General features: G+C 36.4%; 1 protein-coding gene across 1 annotated transcript in view; it reads right to left on the reverse strand.

The window, feature by feature from the left end:
* Positions 1–17,429, reverse strand: part of nfe2l2b (nfe2 like bZIP transcription factor 2b) — an 18,045-nt gene extending 616 nt beyond the window's left edge. Inside the window, exons 1-4 of the mRNA XM_056459579.1 lie at positions 17,345–17,429; positions 12,551–12,772; positions 9,579–9,740; positions 1–3,861 (exon numbers count right to left, since the gene is read on the reverse strand). The exon at positions 1–3,861 is cut by the window's left edge and continues 616 nt beyond it. Coding sequence (XP_056315554.1) covers positions 2,758–3,861; positions 9,579–9,740; positions 12,551–12,772; positions 17,345–17,380 — 1,524 coding nt within the window. The 5' untranslated portion in view covers positions 17,381–17,429 and the 3' untranslated portion in view covers positions 1–2,757. The remainder of the gene's footprint in view (positions 3,862–9,578; positions 9,741–12,550; positions 12,773–17,344) is intronic.
* Positions 17,430–17,688: the final 259 nt, after the last annotated feature.

The raw sequence follows: 17,688 nt of genomic DNA on the forward strand, positions 1-17,688 counted from the left end.
AATTTAGAGGCAACGATGCTTTAAACAGTCCAGAGATGCTATACATGCATGAGCAGTTACTGATTTAAATTACATTGTATCTAATTGTATCTAATATAAAGCAAACAAGCTTCAAATGTTAAAATTACATGTGGAACATACGTAAGATACATATAAAATGGGGTTTTGGACATATTTACCCACATGTTTTTTGTGTTTCACATGTGTTTTAAATGTGATGCTCATATGATGAGAAATTCCTCTCTGCTTTAAAAGGATAGTTCACCCAAAATGTCAATTTTGTCATCATTTACTCGTCCTCCATTTATTTCAAACCCGTTTGTCTTTCTTTCATCTGTTGGACACAAATGAAGAAGTTGGGAAAAAAAAAATAAACAGCCATTGACAGGCATAGTATTTGTTCTGTTCCTACTATGGATCTCAATGTCTGCATTTTCCAACATTCCTCAGATTACCTTGTTTTGCGTTAAACAGAAGAAAGAAATTCATGAAAGTTTAGAATTTACAGTAAATAGTGAACAAAAAAAAAATATTTTTGAGTCAACTGTCCCAATGCATGATTGAAACCAGAAGTTAAAATGATAATGCAATGTCCGCTGACTAAATTGTCAGTCAATCAATAAACCAACCAATCTGATCACAAGTGCTCCATGTTCGTGCATGTAACGTCAAGAAGTCATAAATAAGGTCAATGACGTCCACACCATCTCAATAAAAACCCAAAGATAAAGTCGTTGAATTGTTATACAGCAATATTTAAATCCTCTGTTGGCATCTTGTTCTTACGGGGCAGCAGGTAAACCATGCCGTCGGTGCTGAGCTGTAGGTTGTACTCTCTGGGGCTGTACAAGTTCCGCGCTCGTCTTTCAACAGTCTGAACACCTCTCTGTAAAGTTTCTTGACCTTGTCTTTCGTCTAACAAAGTTCTCTAGCGTTCCTCTTTTTCTCTTTAACACATTGATCCTTCTTTTACTTGTGACAGCTTTGGGCGGCCATCTTACTTCTCATTTAATTGCTGGTTGGTTTTTCAGATCACAAATACATAATAAACACACAGATGCTCTGCCTTATGTGTCACATGCCTTTGTTGATGTTCCAGTATCCAGTTATAGACTATAAAAAAAACTGTCTTGGTGGATTCTGTGTTCAATCAGTGCATCTCTAAAGAGAACCAAACTCCAAATGTGAGTGCTGTAACACTGACAGCATTTTGGAGATTTCATTCTTTCCCAATTCAATTAGGCAGTAACCCTAATGCATGATTGAAACCAGAAGCTAGAGTGATGATGCAATATCTGATGAATAAATGTTCAGTCAATCAATAAACCAACCAATCTGATCACAAGTGCTCCATGTACGTGCATGTGACGTTAAGAAGTCATAAATAAGGTCAATGACGTCCACAACATCTCAATAAAAAAAACAAAGATAAAGTTATTGAATTGTTATACAGCAATATTTAAATGCTCTGTTGGCATCTTGTTCTTACGAGGCAGCAGGTAAACCGTGCCGTCAGTGCTGAGCTGTAGTTTGTACTCTCTGGGGCCGTACGAGTTTTATAAAGTGTTTACTGGCACTCTTTCACTCCGGAAAAAACACAGAAAGAGCTGAGAGATATGACATGATGCATAAACCTGCATTAAACATGTATACTAATCGGTTTACATGTGTTTGTTGCCTCATTACAAACATACGCAGGAAATATCACAATGTTTTTTTGTTAAACTAACAAAAGATACTTTAAATAGACCTTATCTCTCTCTGGGGAGTGCAGAATAAATGTATGATCTCTCATTTTACATTCTGAAGAGCTGTGAACATTATGTGGTTGTCCTTGAATGCCTGTCACAAAACTGCACCTTTTAAGTATCCCTGCTTTCAAAATAAGAGTCTCCAATTAAATTATACAGTAGCCGTAATACATGATTAAAACCAGAAGCTAGAATGACGATGCAATGTCCGCTGAATAAATTGTCCGTCAACTCAATAAACCAACCAATCTGATCACAAGTGCTCCATGTTCGTGCATGTGACGTCAAGAAGTCATAAATAAGGTCAATGACGTCCACAACATCTCAATAAAAACCCAAAGATAAAGTTGTTGAATTGTTATACAGCAATATTTAAATGCTCTGTTGGCATCTTGTTTTTACGGGGCAGCAGGTAAACCGTGCCGTCAGTGCTGAGCTGTAGTTTGTACTCTCTGGGTCTATACAAGTTTTATAAAGTGTTTACTGGCACTCTTTCACTCCGGAAAAAACACAGAAAGAGCTGAGAGATATGACATGATGCATAAACCTACATTAAACATGTATATTAATCGGTTTACATGTGTTTGTTGCCTCATTACAAACATACGCAGGAAATATCACAATGTTTATATGTCAAACTAGCAAAAGATACTTTAAACAGACTTTATGTCTCTTTGGGGAGCACAGAATAAGTTTATAATCTCGCATTTTACATTCTGAAGAGCTGTGAACATTGTGTGGTTGTTCTTGAATGCCTGCTTCACAAAACTGCCCCATTTAGTATGCCTGTTTTCAAAATAAGAGTCCAGTTATACAGTCATTGTAATGCATGATTGAAACCAGAAGCTGGAATGATGATGCAATGTCCGCTGAATAAATTGTCCATCAACTCAGTAAACCAACTAATCTGATCACAAGTGTTCATAGTACGTCATCAAGAGGTCATAAATAAGGTCAATGACGTCCACAACATCTCAATAAAACCAAATATAAAGTCGTTGAATTGTTATACAGCAATATTTAAATCCTCTGTCGACATCTTGTTCTTGAGTGCTCTGTTACGAGGCAGCAGGTAAACCGTGCCGTCAGTGCTGAGCTGTAGTTTGTACTCTCTGGGACTGTACGATTTCCCGCGCTCATCTCTTAACATTCTGAACACTTCAATGTAAAGTTTCCCGACCTTCTCCTTCATCTCACAAAGTTCTCTCGCGTTCCTCTCTTTCTCTTCCATGCATTGATCCTTCTTCCTCTTCAGGTCCTCAATCTCGTCTTCGAGCCCGAAGAGACTATCCATCTTCCGTTTGCGGCAGCTTTGGGCGGCCATTTTGTTTTTACCCCGCCTCCGGATGTCTCTGATGAGCGTGTGCTGAGCGTGGTTGAGTTTACATGTGCTAATGGCTTCATTGAACGCTTCCACAGGCAGGTGGATGATGTCATGCACACTCAAAGGCAAGCTCAACGCTCGGGCTCGCTGTTCGTCCCGACACCCGCGGCGAACACTAGTCTTTTGTGTTTGCTTTTCTGCGTTTGTAACAGTTTCATACATTGTTGAATCTGCGGATAATGACAGCAGATCGGTGTAATCTGATTGGATGCTCTCCAGCTCGTCTTTGTCCGACTGTTCGTTACTTAAGGACTCGTAGAGGGAAGTCTCTAAATCCACAGAGCCCACAGAAGCCGAGTCATCAAAATCCAGCAGAACGTGACGCTCCTCGAATTGGGAGAGAGTCTGTTGGGCAGGTGCCATGTTTAATTGGTCAGCATTAATGGTGTATGTGTTTAGCTCAGAGCAAAACTCACTGAGGACCGAATCGTTGATCTGGCATTTGGGTAAAATGACTTCGTTCTCAGGGGTGTAGATTGCATTTGAGGGGGAATACATAGAGTTGCTGGAATCTGAGAGTGTCGGTATGCATGTTTCCAGGACTTCTACTGGATCAGAGGGTATGCATGTTAAGGAGTCTGATATAGCCTGTGTGAGCTCACTGATGCAGCAGAAAGCATCTGTTGAGTTTTCCGGATGTGGATCGGGGAGGTTAGGTTGGCAGATTTCAGCGATGTCCTCTAGGGGCAAGCTTGAGCTCTCAGACTCCAAGACATCCAGATAATACTAACAGGAAAAAAGGAGACATTTTTTTATTAAGAGATTTTTAAATAAGTTCATGAGAATAAAAAAGGTGTTACATCAGTATTTAATTTAAATTCAAGCATCGTTCAGAAAATATAGAATTGTACAAGCTAGAACATGTCTCACACACATAAAAACACAGAGCGATGTATTCTGAAGTGAGCTGACTAATAAAAAAAATCATATTTCAACAAATTAAGAGTAAATTTCTTGTTAAATAAGAGTCTTTTCAACTGAAGTGGACATATTTATGTGACCAGAGTAACGTAGTTTGCTCCTGAGCCGTGTTGTGTATGAAATATTGGCTAAACTATAAATAGATTTGACAAAAGGTACAAACAGAGATGTGTTTAGATTAGAATTAGAGTTTTTAAGCATTAACGTATATGAAAACACAAGCAGAAATTAATATCAACGTCTACATAAACTATTTAGTTTTATAAAGTGTACTGGCATCCTTTCTCTCTGGAAAAAACACAGAAAGAGCTGAGTGATATGACACGGTGCATAAACGTGCATTAAACACATGCAAAATCTTATCTTAACAAATTGAGAGTAAATATCTTGTTAAATTAGAGTCTTTTCAACTGAAGTGGACATAGTTATCATTATAAATTAGAATAATAGAATAGAATAAATTAAATCATTATCATTAATAAATTAGAATAAATTATCATTATATTCGACAAAAGGTACAAACTGAAATGTATTTAGAGTTGAATTTTGAAGCTTTAACGTTTATGAAAACACAAGCAGAAATTAATATCAACCTCTCTGCATAAACTGATTAGCTTTAAAAGTGTATACTGCCATCGTTTCTCTCTGGAAAAAACTCAGAAAGAGCTGAGTGATATGACACGGTGCATAAACGTGCATTAGACACATGAAAAACAATCATATTTGAACAAACTGAGAGTAAATTCTTTGTTACATAAGAGTATTTTCAACTGAAGTGGACATATTTATGTGACCAGAATAACCTAGTTTGCTCCTCAGTTGTGTTGAGGATGAAATATTGGCTAAATTATCATTATATTCAACAAAAGGTACAAACTGAGATGTGTTTAGAGTTGTATTTTAAAACTTTAACATATATGAAAGCACAAACAGGAATTAACATCAACATCTGCATAAACGTTTATTTTATGGTGAACTATCCCTTTAATAAAGCAACATTTAGCATTTTATTTCAATAAAACACACGTCTCATTGGTTGTTTTTTTCAGATTACAAATATATAATCAACGCACAGGTTCTCTGCCATCACTGTCTCTTGCTTTTGTTGATGTTCCAGTTACAGACTTTGTGACAGAAAACAAAAACGGGCTTGGTGGATTCTGTGTTCAATCAGTGTATCTCTAAAGAGAACCAAACTTAGGCAGTAACCCTAATGCATGTTTGAAATCAGAAGCTAGAATGATGATGCAATATCTAATGAATAAATTGTCAGTTAAGTCAATAAACCAAGTAATCTGATCACAAGTGCTCACAATACGTCACAGTAACGTCAAGAGGTCATAAATGAGGTCAATGACGTCCACAACATCTCAATAAAAAACCAAAGATATTGTTTTATACAGCATAATTTAAATATTCTGTTGGCATCATGTTCTGAGTGCTGAGTTACGAGGCAGCAGGTAAACCGTGCCATCAGTGCTGAGCTGTAGTTTGTTGAAATTTTATAAAGTGTACTGCCATCCTTTCAATCTGGAAATACCACAGAAAGAGCTGAGTGATATGACACGGTGCATAAATATGTATGTATATATATATATATATAAATGTGTGTGTGTGTGTGTGTGTGTTAAATTAACAAAAGATACTTTAAATAGACCTTATGTCTCTTTGGGGAGCATAAATTTATAATCTCATTTTACATTCTTAAGAGCTGTGAACATTGTGGCTGTGCTTGAATGCCTGTTCACAAAACAGCTCCTATTTAGTACCCATTTTCAAAATACGAGTCTGTTTAATCCAGGCTTGGATAAACCTAAAAAATATGAAATACTATATAATTGTTGTAATACCAATAGGAAACATTAAGGCCAATCAAACGGAGTATGCACATTAAGGATCCCATGTGGATTATCAGAGTCAGTTTTGTTATAATTGTTTAGTTGTTCACCTGAATAATACACTCACATGATTTACATGAGGAACGAGGAAACAATGGTGTTTGTTTCAATGTACTGAACTCTTATTACTCAGCTAAACCTGTAGGTCAATGTTCTCAAACTCAATTCTTGGAAGGCCCCAACTCTGCATAGTTTAGCTCCAACCAGCTCCAACTCACACCTGCTTAATAGTCTCGAAGACCTTGATTAGTTGGATTAGTTGTGTTTGACTAGGGTTGGAGCAAAACTGTGCAGAGCTGCGGCCTTCCAGGAATCGAGTTTGAGAACATTGCTCTTGGTATTTCCATATTTATATTCTATGGCACCTTTAAGAAATTGCTAGTTATAATAAAAGATAAGAGAATAAGATAACTGCATTCTCATGATTAAAAAGGAGCAAGATACCATTCTAAACCCTGACATCATGCATATTTTAAATGGAAAATCAAACTATTTACACTAATATCCAACCGTTTTTGTGTTTTCAAATAGGATGCATTACCTAACAGAAGTCACAAGATTTAGATTGAAGATAAATGCTGTTGTTTTGAACACTTCAATTATCAAAAAATTCAGAATAATTGCAGTTTCCGCTAAAATATTAAATACCACTATTACTTTCAACATATATAACAATAGTCAATTTTTCGTGATCATTAAATCCTATTAGCATGCTTTCTTGTAGTATTATAAGACACAAGACTGAAAAGACGAAGCTGAAAATAGTCTCTTGATGTCTTGAACACCTTGATTAGTTGGATCAGTTGTGTTTGACTAGGGTTGGAGCAAAACTGTGCAGAGCTGCGGCCTTCCAGGAATCGAGTTTGAGAACATTGCTCTTGGTATTTCCATATTTTTATTCTATGGCACCTTTAAGGAATTGCTAGTTATAATAAAATATAAGAGAATAAGATAACTGCATTCTCATGATTAAAAAGGAGCAAGATACCATTCTAAACCCTGACATCATGCATATTTTAGATGGTAAATCAAAGTATTTACACTAATATCCAACCGTTTTTGTGTTTTCAAATAGGATGCATTACCTAACAGAAGTCACAAGATTTAGATTTAAAATAAATGCTGTTGTTTTGAGCACCTAAATGATCAAAAAATCCCCCAAAAAATGCAATTTTGACAAAATATTAAATGCCTGTACTGTTTTCAACATTGGTAACAAAAATAATAAATGCTTCTTGATCATTAAATCATACTAGAATTATATTTGGTAGTATTACGTGACACTGAGGACTAGAGTCTAGATTGACTAGAGTGACGATGCTGAAAATGAATTACCACAGGAAAGATTTACGTTTTAAAATATATAAAAATGTAAATCTAAACCTACATATGACTATGTGGGCTGTGGGTGTCATTTCAGACCAGGCTAATGTAGAGACATCTGTGATATGTCAGGACGTTCTTTTCAGAGATAATAGGGACATTACCTGCATGCTATCATATGGCGACATAAACATTAACCCACGGTATCTCTGATAAGCATACAGCTCAATTTAATTACTATTGCTTTAAAAGCTTTAATACTGCTGATTAGATAAACTGTGTGAATCGCTTTAGACATTTTTACACAAAATTTACCAAATAATATGCGGAGGAATTTGAAACTCGACAATTTCACCAAGTTATGTTAGTTATATTACTTTGATGTTACAAAAAAAGAAGAAAACAATTGTAAAATTCGAAGAAAAAAATGCCTGAATGCTGCTTACACTAACCTACGTATTTCATTCGTCATAAGACGACGCCAAACAATCAAGAGGAGCGGCAATAAAGATAAGCATGAATAAATATTTGTTTTAAAGAGCCCCTATTATGGGTTTTTGAAAATGACCTTCCATGCAATGTGTAACAGCTCTAAATGAAGTGAAATATCCAGCTAAGGCTTAAATCTGAATGTGCACCGTGTTTAAAACTATTGATTAATCTATAAAAAAGTCCACTCAGAGTGGTTAAACTGAATCGTGGAGGTAACGAGTCTTTAGTCGTGCCGCCATGACATCGATACGGAACTCAAGCCCCGCCCATTTGTTACACACGTAGAAAATTTAAACCCCCGGCCCCGCCCACAAAAACTTTAGAAAGGAAAAGAAGACAAACACTGTAGCAGATTTCAGTTGAATCAAGACGCATCGATGCTGTGCGGAAGTGTGTGGAAAAGTTAGTGTTATTTTTCCTACCCAAAGATGAGGCTGTGAAGAGTCAGTGGTTGAAGTTTATTTTTGCAAAAAATACCTCAGCATTATAGCCCCAACCTTGTGCTGTGTTCCCGTCATTATTCTGACGAGTGCTTCAGCACGCTTACAATGGGGGATTCATCGGCCGTTTGTTAAAGGGAATGATCAGAAAAGACTATTGATGTATGGGACTTTGTCAGAGCTTGACAGGAACTTTACAGTACACAGTTCATGGATCAGTTCCTTCCTCCATTTCACAAGTGTAAGTAACTTAAGTGCGATTAAAATGATTGCCTCCTTGTTTTCTCTAGCTTGCAAAATATGTATTTAATTGTGTTTTGTTACTTGTAATCGCTTGTACTGTATCTGGTTAACTCTTTATATTCTGATATAGCGTCTAAAACCATGTTGAAAACGCGACGCGTGCCGCTTTGTTAACAGATTTAAATGTGTTTGTGAGCTCGCGATCCACTGCCGTTTGTTGTTTCTATGGCCACCGTCAGCTGTTCCTACACACGTGTGGCTGTCAAGATTCAAAATAGTTCAGCTTTTGCCGCTGTGTGCAATAATACTGAATGCGTGTTGTTGTTTTTTGACTTTGATTACATATCAGACTGTTGTTGGAGACCCCCAAAACCAAAATATGACCTTTTATAATGCATAATTGGGGCTCTTTAATTATATGGATATGAAGATATTCATTAATAGTCAAGATGATTCGAAGTACCCGCAAAAGCCTGTGTTCTTAGTTTCAGTGGTTGCATTAAGCCATTTTTGTTTCTGTAAGCTTTACGTTAATTAAAGAGTTAATAATTACAGGTCACATCAATCTTTTGTGTTTAATTGCTAGTTTTGGGGCAAGTAGCTATGTAGTAAGTGGGATAATGTACATCTAGGTGGTTGTTTAGGTATAATAAAACTCACTCATTCATTTTCCTTCGCCTTAGTGCCTTATTTCTCAGGGGTCGCCACAGCGGAATGGACCGCCAACTATTCCAGCTTATGTTTTATGCAGTGGAAGCCCTTCCAGCTGCAACCCAGTACTGGGAAACACCCTACACTCTCGTATTTACACACACACATACACTACAGCTAGTTTAGTTCATCCAATTCACTTATAAAGCATGTTTTTGGACTGTGGCAGAAATCTGAGCACCCGGAGGAAACCCATGCAAACACAGGGAGAACATGAACCAGCAACCTTCTTGCTGTGAGGCTACAGTGCTAGCCACTGTGCCATCCACCTCTTTTTTTTTTATTTTTATTTTTTATTTTTACCATAACCCAAAATTGTAAAAAGTCTGTAAAATTGCTAAGAAAATGTATTCCATAACTCAAATGATAAACTTATTGTTCAGGCATGTGGGATTTTTGTATTGTGTGAAAGTACCTGTAAATCTGGCAGCGACGCCAGCTCACCGAAACCCTGCTTCTGAGTAGGAAGCTTCTGAGGCTTCTGAGAAAACAGCAGGGCAGACAACAAGGGATTCTGGGTAACAGGTGAAGACTGAGTCGACACCGTAGAGGGTAACATTTCTGAGAAAGGCACAGCCTAAAGGATAGCACAAAAAACAAAGCACAATCTCTGTAAGCAACACTGAACAACAGAGTGTGTGGGTGTGTGAGCGGGTCTTATTTTGTGAGACTTTTGTTATTTTGTGAGGTTTTCTGTATTCAGAGTATTCGATCATCATTTACTCACCTTCCACTTCTTATAAACCTATTTGGGTTTTATTCTTATAATGAACACAAAAGGGTACATTTTGAAGAATGTTGTAAACCAAACCATTGTAGGTATTTTTTTCTCAAAAATGACTTTTGCTGCTTGTCCAAACTACTTATTTAAAATGAGTTAAAACAACACAATGTATTTAGTTTTTAGGGGACAAATTAATTGTTTTATGATCAATCCATTTAAATTTGTAAAATTGTTTAAGGTAAATTTATTGATTTGTGTTGGGATGACATGAAAGAATTGTGTGGAACCCAGCATTTTCTTTTACAGCAAATGGAGGTCAGTTGTCATCTTTTAAGTTACCAAAATTCCTCAAAATATCTTCTTTTGTTTACAAAATTCTACAAGTTTGAAACAAGATAAGAGTGAATTAATGTTCATTATTCTGTGACCTTTACCTGATCTTTTTAAAAGTGCAATAGTAGATCTTGGAAAATGCTAACGTTAGCCTGATAGCACTAATGGCCCATTTCCACTGAGTAGTACAGTACAGTTAAATTCATTTTAATCCCAATTCAATGATTTATGCTTAGGTAATAGTGACCCCAACAGACCCGGAGATTGGCTGAGTATATTGAGCTGTATTTAAATGTATATGAGCCTATTTTTATTTATTTTTTTATTATATATATATATATATATATATATATATATATATATATATATATATATATATATATATATATATATACATACATTATTTAAAACGAAACAACACATGATGTTTGACTCTGATGTCACTCAGATATGCAGTTAAAATGAGTACATTCATTAAGTGGTTCTGTCACTGTGTTTAATCCTGTGCATGATTGTATGATATAGTTAATGCTACATGCACTGTTTTTTATTTTCACTGTTAATTGTGAAATAAACAGCAACATGTCTGTTAAGAGTTACATTTTCACTGGAGAAAACATCTGTGCTGAGGGGAGCGCAGAGGAAACAAGTGTTTTCACAGCAAAAAACTCCAAATATGCAGATATTCTAACAATCTATCGATAAACACACACCTTGTGCTCACGGTCTGCACAGCTGTGGTTTGCTGACTAAATGAAAAGCAAGTTGTGGTTTATATCAAATTTAGAGGGGACTAAGGCGATCATTTAGTAGTGTACAGTTCATGAGATAATCACAAAAGTTTTAGGGGGGCTGAATGGAAATGTAGGAGGGCTAAAGTGACGGCCATGCTGTTTTTTAATTTTACTTGAATGTTTCAATGATACATCAATAAGCTGATTTGTTGTGATCTTCGAAAAACTCACGAAATGTTCTCACAGTTGCTGCGGTCGTCAGGGGGCGGGGAATGGCACAAGTTAAACAAAGATGCACCAACTGCAACAAATTAATATGCACGTTAAAAAAACATTTGGTATACCGTTAAAGGAGATGCGAATACACATAAATTGGGTGAAACAAGTGAGTATACCGAGGGTATGATACTCAGAAGTCGTAACACCAAAACAGCTCATGGAAAAAAGTAGGCATACTAAGTATACGTGAGTATAGCAAGGACTACACCACTGCTGCAAACCTCTCATCTGTATCTTTAGTCTTCGCTAGCACATGTAACCTCTGTTAGAGAGTAATTCAGTCATTCCCAGTTCATAATAGTCCAAAAAATGATGATAATAGTTAAACATGGCAGGTTGTTCATGTTTTAGGTTGCTGAAAGAATCATTTGCTCCTTTGTTTTTTCCGGCTTCTGTTTTTTTGCGCGCCGTTCTTGCGTTTTTCTGTTTATGAAATGAGAGGATGTCAGAAGCACTTCAATAATCATGCGCATGTTATTATCATTAGCTCAAGAAGTTCATTATTTAAAATATAGACACACATGCGAGCTCTCGCGAGAAAGGAAAACCACTTGTGCTTTAGACGGCCTTGTAAACAACTACTGGGCACAGGGTAAATTCTGCTCTTCTTCTTGACTTTGTGGCTGTTCATCAAGACGGGTCAACCATAGCTTGTTATAAAATGTATATATTATTACGGTGTAATGTCTTGGCTGTGCATTTAAAAATGGCGCTTCCATTGTTTTCTCTTGGCTTTTGCTCAAGCTAGTGACGTATCTCTGTAAACCAATGGCATTCAGCTGCGCGTCTGGCTCTGCCTTTTGGTACCCTTTTGTTTTGCTACCCTTTTGAAAGGGTACCCAAGAAGTGGTATGGTACAGTTCGCTTTTAGGTACCTTTTGACAGGGGAAACGGCGTACCGAACTGAACCGTACCACGCAGTGGAAACGGGCCATAAAAGTGCACCCTCAAATCAACATTCAAAGCCATGTTTCCTGAAATGATAAATGCTAGACAACATAACTTCACTACAATACAATCACATAACCAATTTACCAGAGAGAAAACTTTATAGCACAGTTAGCAACTAATTACAACATCAAACTTAAAAAAAAAATTGTTAACGCACCAATGAAGTAAAGCTTTCTGGCCAAACAGGGAGCCCAGATGTACACATTTAAGTATTTTGATAGGCAGGTAGGCCAGCCAACTGTAATGTTTGAGCTGAGCGTTTTGATTGGACGAACTATGCGATTTCAGAAGCAGCCAATCTCTTATTGCACTTTTAACTAAGGGGTGCTTGTTTTGTTATTTTCACATGTGAAGTGAAGTGGTTACCTGAGAGTTCACAGATGCAGGGCTAGGCAAACACTCTCCAGTTTCCTTGTCTAGTTTTTGTAACCTCTGCATTATCCTTTCAAGCTCTCTCTCTCTTTTCAAGTCTCTTTCTCTTGTTCTCGCTCTCATGGTCTCCTCCTCCCTCTGCCGGAGACATCCATCAAAGATCTCGCGCTCCACCCCCAAATCCACATCCTGCCTCCATAAAATATCAATCAAAACCTAAACACAGAGAGACATAATGTAAAACAGATAATGCCATGTTTGTGTGTGGCCAAGTACACAGATGTTATAATAGGAGTATGTTTGCATGAACTTTCTGCGAACTCTTGCCATATCAGTCATGTTTTGTGCATGATTTGCATCCGCATTCATTTGCCTGACAGCCGCCTTCTTGCCAAATACACCTGTAATGTGACTACATGAGCACAGGTAGGGGTAGCAAAACAATAAACAGAACCATATGGATGGAGGTGGTTTAGATCTCTCTAAACGATATCTAACGAATAATAAGCAAAAGCAACACATTACTTAATGTTGCTAATAATGTAAAATTTAAAATAAAATGTTTTTATAATGTTTACCAGGTTGTTAGCATGTTTCTAACACTGTTTAAACAAGCTAATCACATTTTAACATACTGCACTGTAGCTTTTTAGCATATTGTCAACATACAACATTAGTTGCTAGCAGGTTCAACACACTGTTAAAATTAATTAACTTGTTTTAACATATAGCTAGCATGAATTAGCATGTTATCAGCATGTTTCTAGCATGAATTGGCATGCTACAGGTGTGTTTTAACATCAAAATGTATCTAGCAGGTTGAAATGCTTCTAAGAATTACCATGCTGCTAACATGTTTCAATGTGTTGCTAGTGTGGCACACTTGTGTCAACATACAGTATTAGTTTCTAGCATGTTCAACACACTGCTAAACTGAATTAACATGTTGTTAACCTGTTGCTAGCATGGCTTAGTATCCATACCAGCATGTTTCTAGCATGAATTAGCATGCTACCAGCATGTTTTAACACTAAAATGTATCTAGCAGGTTAACATGCGTGTTTTTTAGCTTGTGTTTTTAATTGAAATTTTTAAGAAACTGTTACCAGGATACACATTGTATAAGCTCTTTTTGACAAGTTGACAGTATGTTCCAGGCTTCTTTGCCAATTAAAAGAAATTTGCATCTAACCGGGTATATTCTTATTTTCTTGAAAAAGTTTTAGGAACAACAAATAATAATTTGACTTCTAGTTGATCATTTGGTATAAAAAGTGGCTTATATGAAAAGCAAAGGCCTCTAGATTACGCTTATTTTACCGAAATAAAATATGATCATTCCATGATTTTTAAGTATCTAATTAGGACAGTAAGATCTGACTTTACTTAAAAAAAAGTCTTGTCAGAAATAACGTACAGTATAGAATATAAAGTCATGGTGCATTGGAAAAATAATTAATATTGTGTATGACTCCCATGAGCTTGGAGGACTGCATCCATACATCTCTGCAATGACTCAAATAACTTATTAATAACGTCATCTGGAATGGCAAAGAAAGCGTTCTTGCAGGACTCCCAGAGTTCACCTAGATTATTTGTATTCATCTTCAATGCCTCCTCCTTTATCTTACTCCAGAAATGCTCAATAATGTTCATGTCTAGTTACTGGGCTGGCCAATACTGGAGCATCTTGACCCTCTTTGCTTTCAGGAACTTAGATGTGGAGGCTAAAGTATGAGGAGTGCTATCCTGCTAAAGAATTTGCCCTCTCCTGTGGTTTGTAATGTCAAAGACTGTTGATGTTGCCATCAACTCTGCAGATCTCTCACATGCCCCCATACTGAATGTAACCCCAAACCATGATTTTTCCTTCACCAAACTTGACTGATTTCTGTGAGAATCTTGAGTCCATGTGGGTTCCAATTGGTCTTCTGCAGTATTTGTGATGATTAGGATGCAGTTCAACAGATGATCATCTGAAAAATCTACCTTCTGCCATTTTGCCAAATTACTAACTAGAAGTCATTATTTGTTGATCTTACAACTGGGATAGACAACAAGACAAGTCAGGTAGTGCATTTATATATACCAACACTGTAAAACCCAAGAGTCAACTTTATCAAATGAAAAGAGTTTTGAACTCAGTGTTGAAGGTAATGAGTTAATTAAATACCTCATTACTTCAACTTAAATGGAGTAAGTTCACAGTACTCATACAAATTAGTTTAACTCAAATGGTTTGTAGCACTCTGTTTCCTCAAACGGTTTAAGTTGCCTTAACTTATTGGGTTTTACAGTACTCAGTTGGTTTGAGTTCTCTTCATTTATTTGGTTTTACTGTGCTCAAATTGCTTCATTAACTCAAAAGGATTAAGTTCACACTACTCATTAGGATTCGTTTTTGAACATTTTGAACTGGTTTTTTGGAATCGATTTCCTCAAATGGTTTGAGTTACCTTAACTTTTTGGGTTTTACAGTGTATATATATTTATTTATATTAAGTCTTTATCTTTATCCAGTACATTAAGTCTTTAAATACTGTTGCGAATGATCAGGTGCCTTGGATTGAAAAACATTAAGAGCCACTGATATGAGATCACATGTAATCACTTCTTTTGCTACAATAAATGGTAATCCAAGAGTTTATGAGGCTTGTATAAATTTGGTCAGAGGTTGTGCTGCCACTGAGGAAGCTTATCTATATGATATACAACATGTTGTAGTGCCTGCTTTCTACTCCAAACGTCAATGACATCTGCCGTGCACACTACAGATGTGGCACTGAAAATAGAAACAGTTCAGATCAGTTCAGACAAGTTCAGATCAGGCAAGTTCATTTCAGTTCAGATCACATTTAGGCAAGAGGTAATAGTTGACATACTCCTGTGATTGCTCGAGTGATTGGTTTAAACCTGAATACAGAATGAGTGCCCATGAGCAGAGATGTCGGATTTCAAACTGTACTTATCCCTGATATCAGGTCTGCATATTTTTACAATCATTTCAATCCACTATCAGTGACAGATATTAGCAATGGTTTACAAGGTAGGAGATAGACTTGTGCACATTATTAGTGTATGTTAACCTTAATCCATTAAGGACTTTTAAGTGAGCAATTTTTTTTTTGTAAATTTACACACAAAAATTGCCTCAAAACAGCACTCAAAGCGTTTCTAATAGAGTCGGTCATGAAGGCCTTGAACTTTTTGCCCTCTCAGTGGAGTCACGCAAGCAAATAAATGCTTCAGATTGCACATGAGATTACGAATTTAGTTCACAGAGCAACCTAAAAAAACAATCCATCAGATACTACACACACGCGCACGAAAAAAAAATCCAGAACAAGAATAACTGGGAGAAAGAAGGTATAAAGGTGAGCTGAGTGAAAGGTGAGTACACACGCCTACAGCTGGGTGGTGAATTTGATGATGCAACTGTGGTAAAGTGCAGACAGACTGATAGAGCCTTTGCGTGCATAAAGGACAATTGATTTATGAATTAACTCTTCTCAGTGGGATAAATGGCTACCCAGCCCGAAACAGTAGTGCAGTTGTGGGTGTGACTGGATCAGGTGCACAAAGTCAAATGTTTATTTAACTAACCAGTCACTTCAATACCTGACAGCCAGATTCATGACAGCCTCCGCCAGCATTCGAGACCACAGCCCCAGAGCTATTCTGACTGCCCACCACTCCCCATATACAGGCCGGCATTCAGAAATGACAAAAGGAATCGTTTCAGCTTTACTATTCCCAGCATTTTTTTAGATTATTAAGATTTACCACAGGTGAAAAGGTGTACTTCATGTTAACTGGTAAAAAGAATGAATACATATAATTTATTGCATTTAATAATATTGGGAAATATTATTAAATTTAAACTATTGTTAATATATACATTGCACACCAGAAAAGTCAGCTATATATATATTAGGCATGGGTCAGTATAAGATTCCGATGGTATGATAACCTTGGATAAAATATCATGGTTTCATGGTATTGTGATCACTGCTCTAAAATATATTATTTTGAAATGTCTGGGTAAAAAACAGAAACTTTTTCCCCCTTTGAACACAATAAATTTTATTTTGAGCAACATTTAATATATTTTGGAGCAGTAAACATGTCAGGCAGAATAATTCAAATGAATCATTGACTTCTGCTGTCTTCATTAGTTTCAAAAACACAGATTTCTTTACATGTTAACACAGCATCTTTGGGTATCTTTTCTGCTGGAGATACTGTTGTCCTAATAAACAAAAAAAAAAATCACATAAAAAATCTTACACATACCTTACACTGTAAGTAATTATACAATCAGTTGGTCCGTACAGGACATGTTTTTAGGTCATTGTAACTTATTAAGCTAAGTTAATCATGTTCTAACTTAATTTTATAAAATTGAGTCAGTTTGACAATTTAAGTTCAATGGACTCATAAAGTTAATTTGATTTAGCTTAAAATTTTAAGCAAACCAGAATTTTGTACAGTGTAGGAACGGTAATACAGAAAATTTTGGTGGTTTTATAACCTTGACTTTCCCAAACCTTAAAAACGGTTATCATCCCATGCCTAATATATATATATATATATATATATATATATATATATATATATATATATATATATATATATATATATATAGTATAGTATCGCTGACTTTTCTGGTGTGCAGTGTCATATCCCTTTTCCACCAGTTGCACAAAATATGTGTGGATATATGTGGATTTATATTAACCCACTGCTTGACAAAATATATCTGTTTGCTATCAAAGTTTGTAAACTTACCGACTCATGTTGAAATTGAGCTGAAAGGTCGTCCATGTCTTCCAGTTGATGTTATGATGGAGAAGCAACACACACGACAGCGCGCATATTTCTGAATCAAATCTGACGACACGCGTGTGTAACAGAACCAAACACACATGGGAGTCTCCCACAATATCCACCAGCCAATCAACAAGCAGATGATAAATTCGGTAACGACGCTTCAGCCAATCGCGCTGCAAAACCCGCCTACTACAAAGCACCACCAATAACAGGCTTCAACTCCAGCCAGACATGCCTTTATCTCTTTATTACATGTCGTTACGACGTTATTTCTTCATCGATAACAATGTCGATGAAACGAT

The sequence above is a fragment of the Danio aesculapii genome, chromosome 6 (genome assembly GCF_903798145.1).
Source record: "Danio aesculapii chromosome 6, fDanAes4.1, whole genome shotgun sequence".
Taxonomy (NCBI): domain Eukaryota; kingdom Metazoa; phylum Chordata; class Actinopteri; order Cypriniformes; family Danionidae; genus Danio; species Danio aesculapii.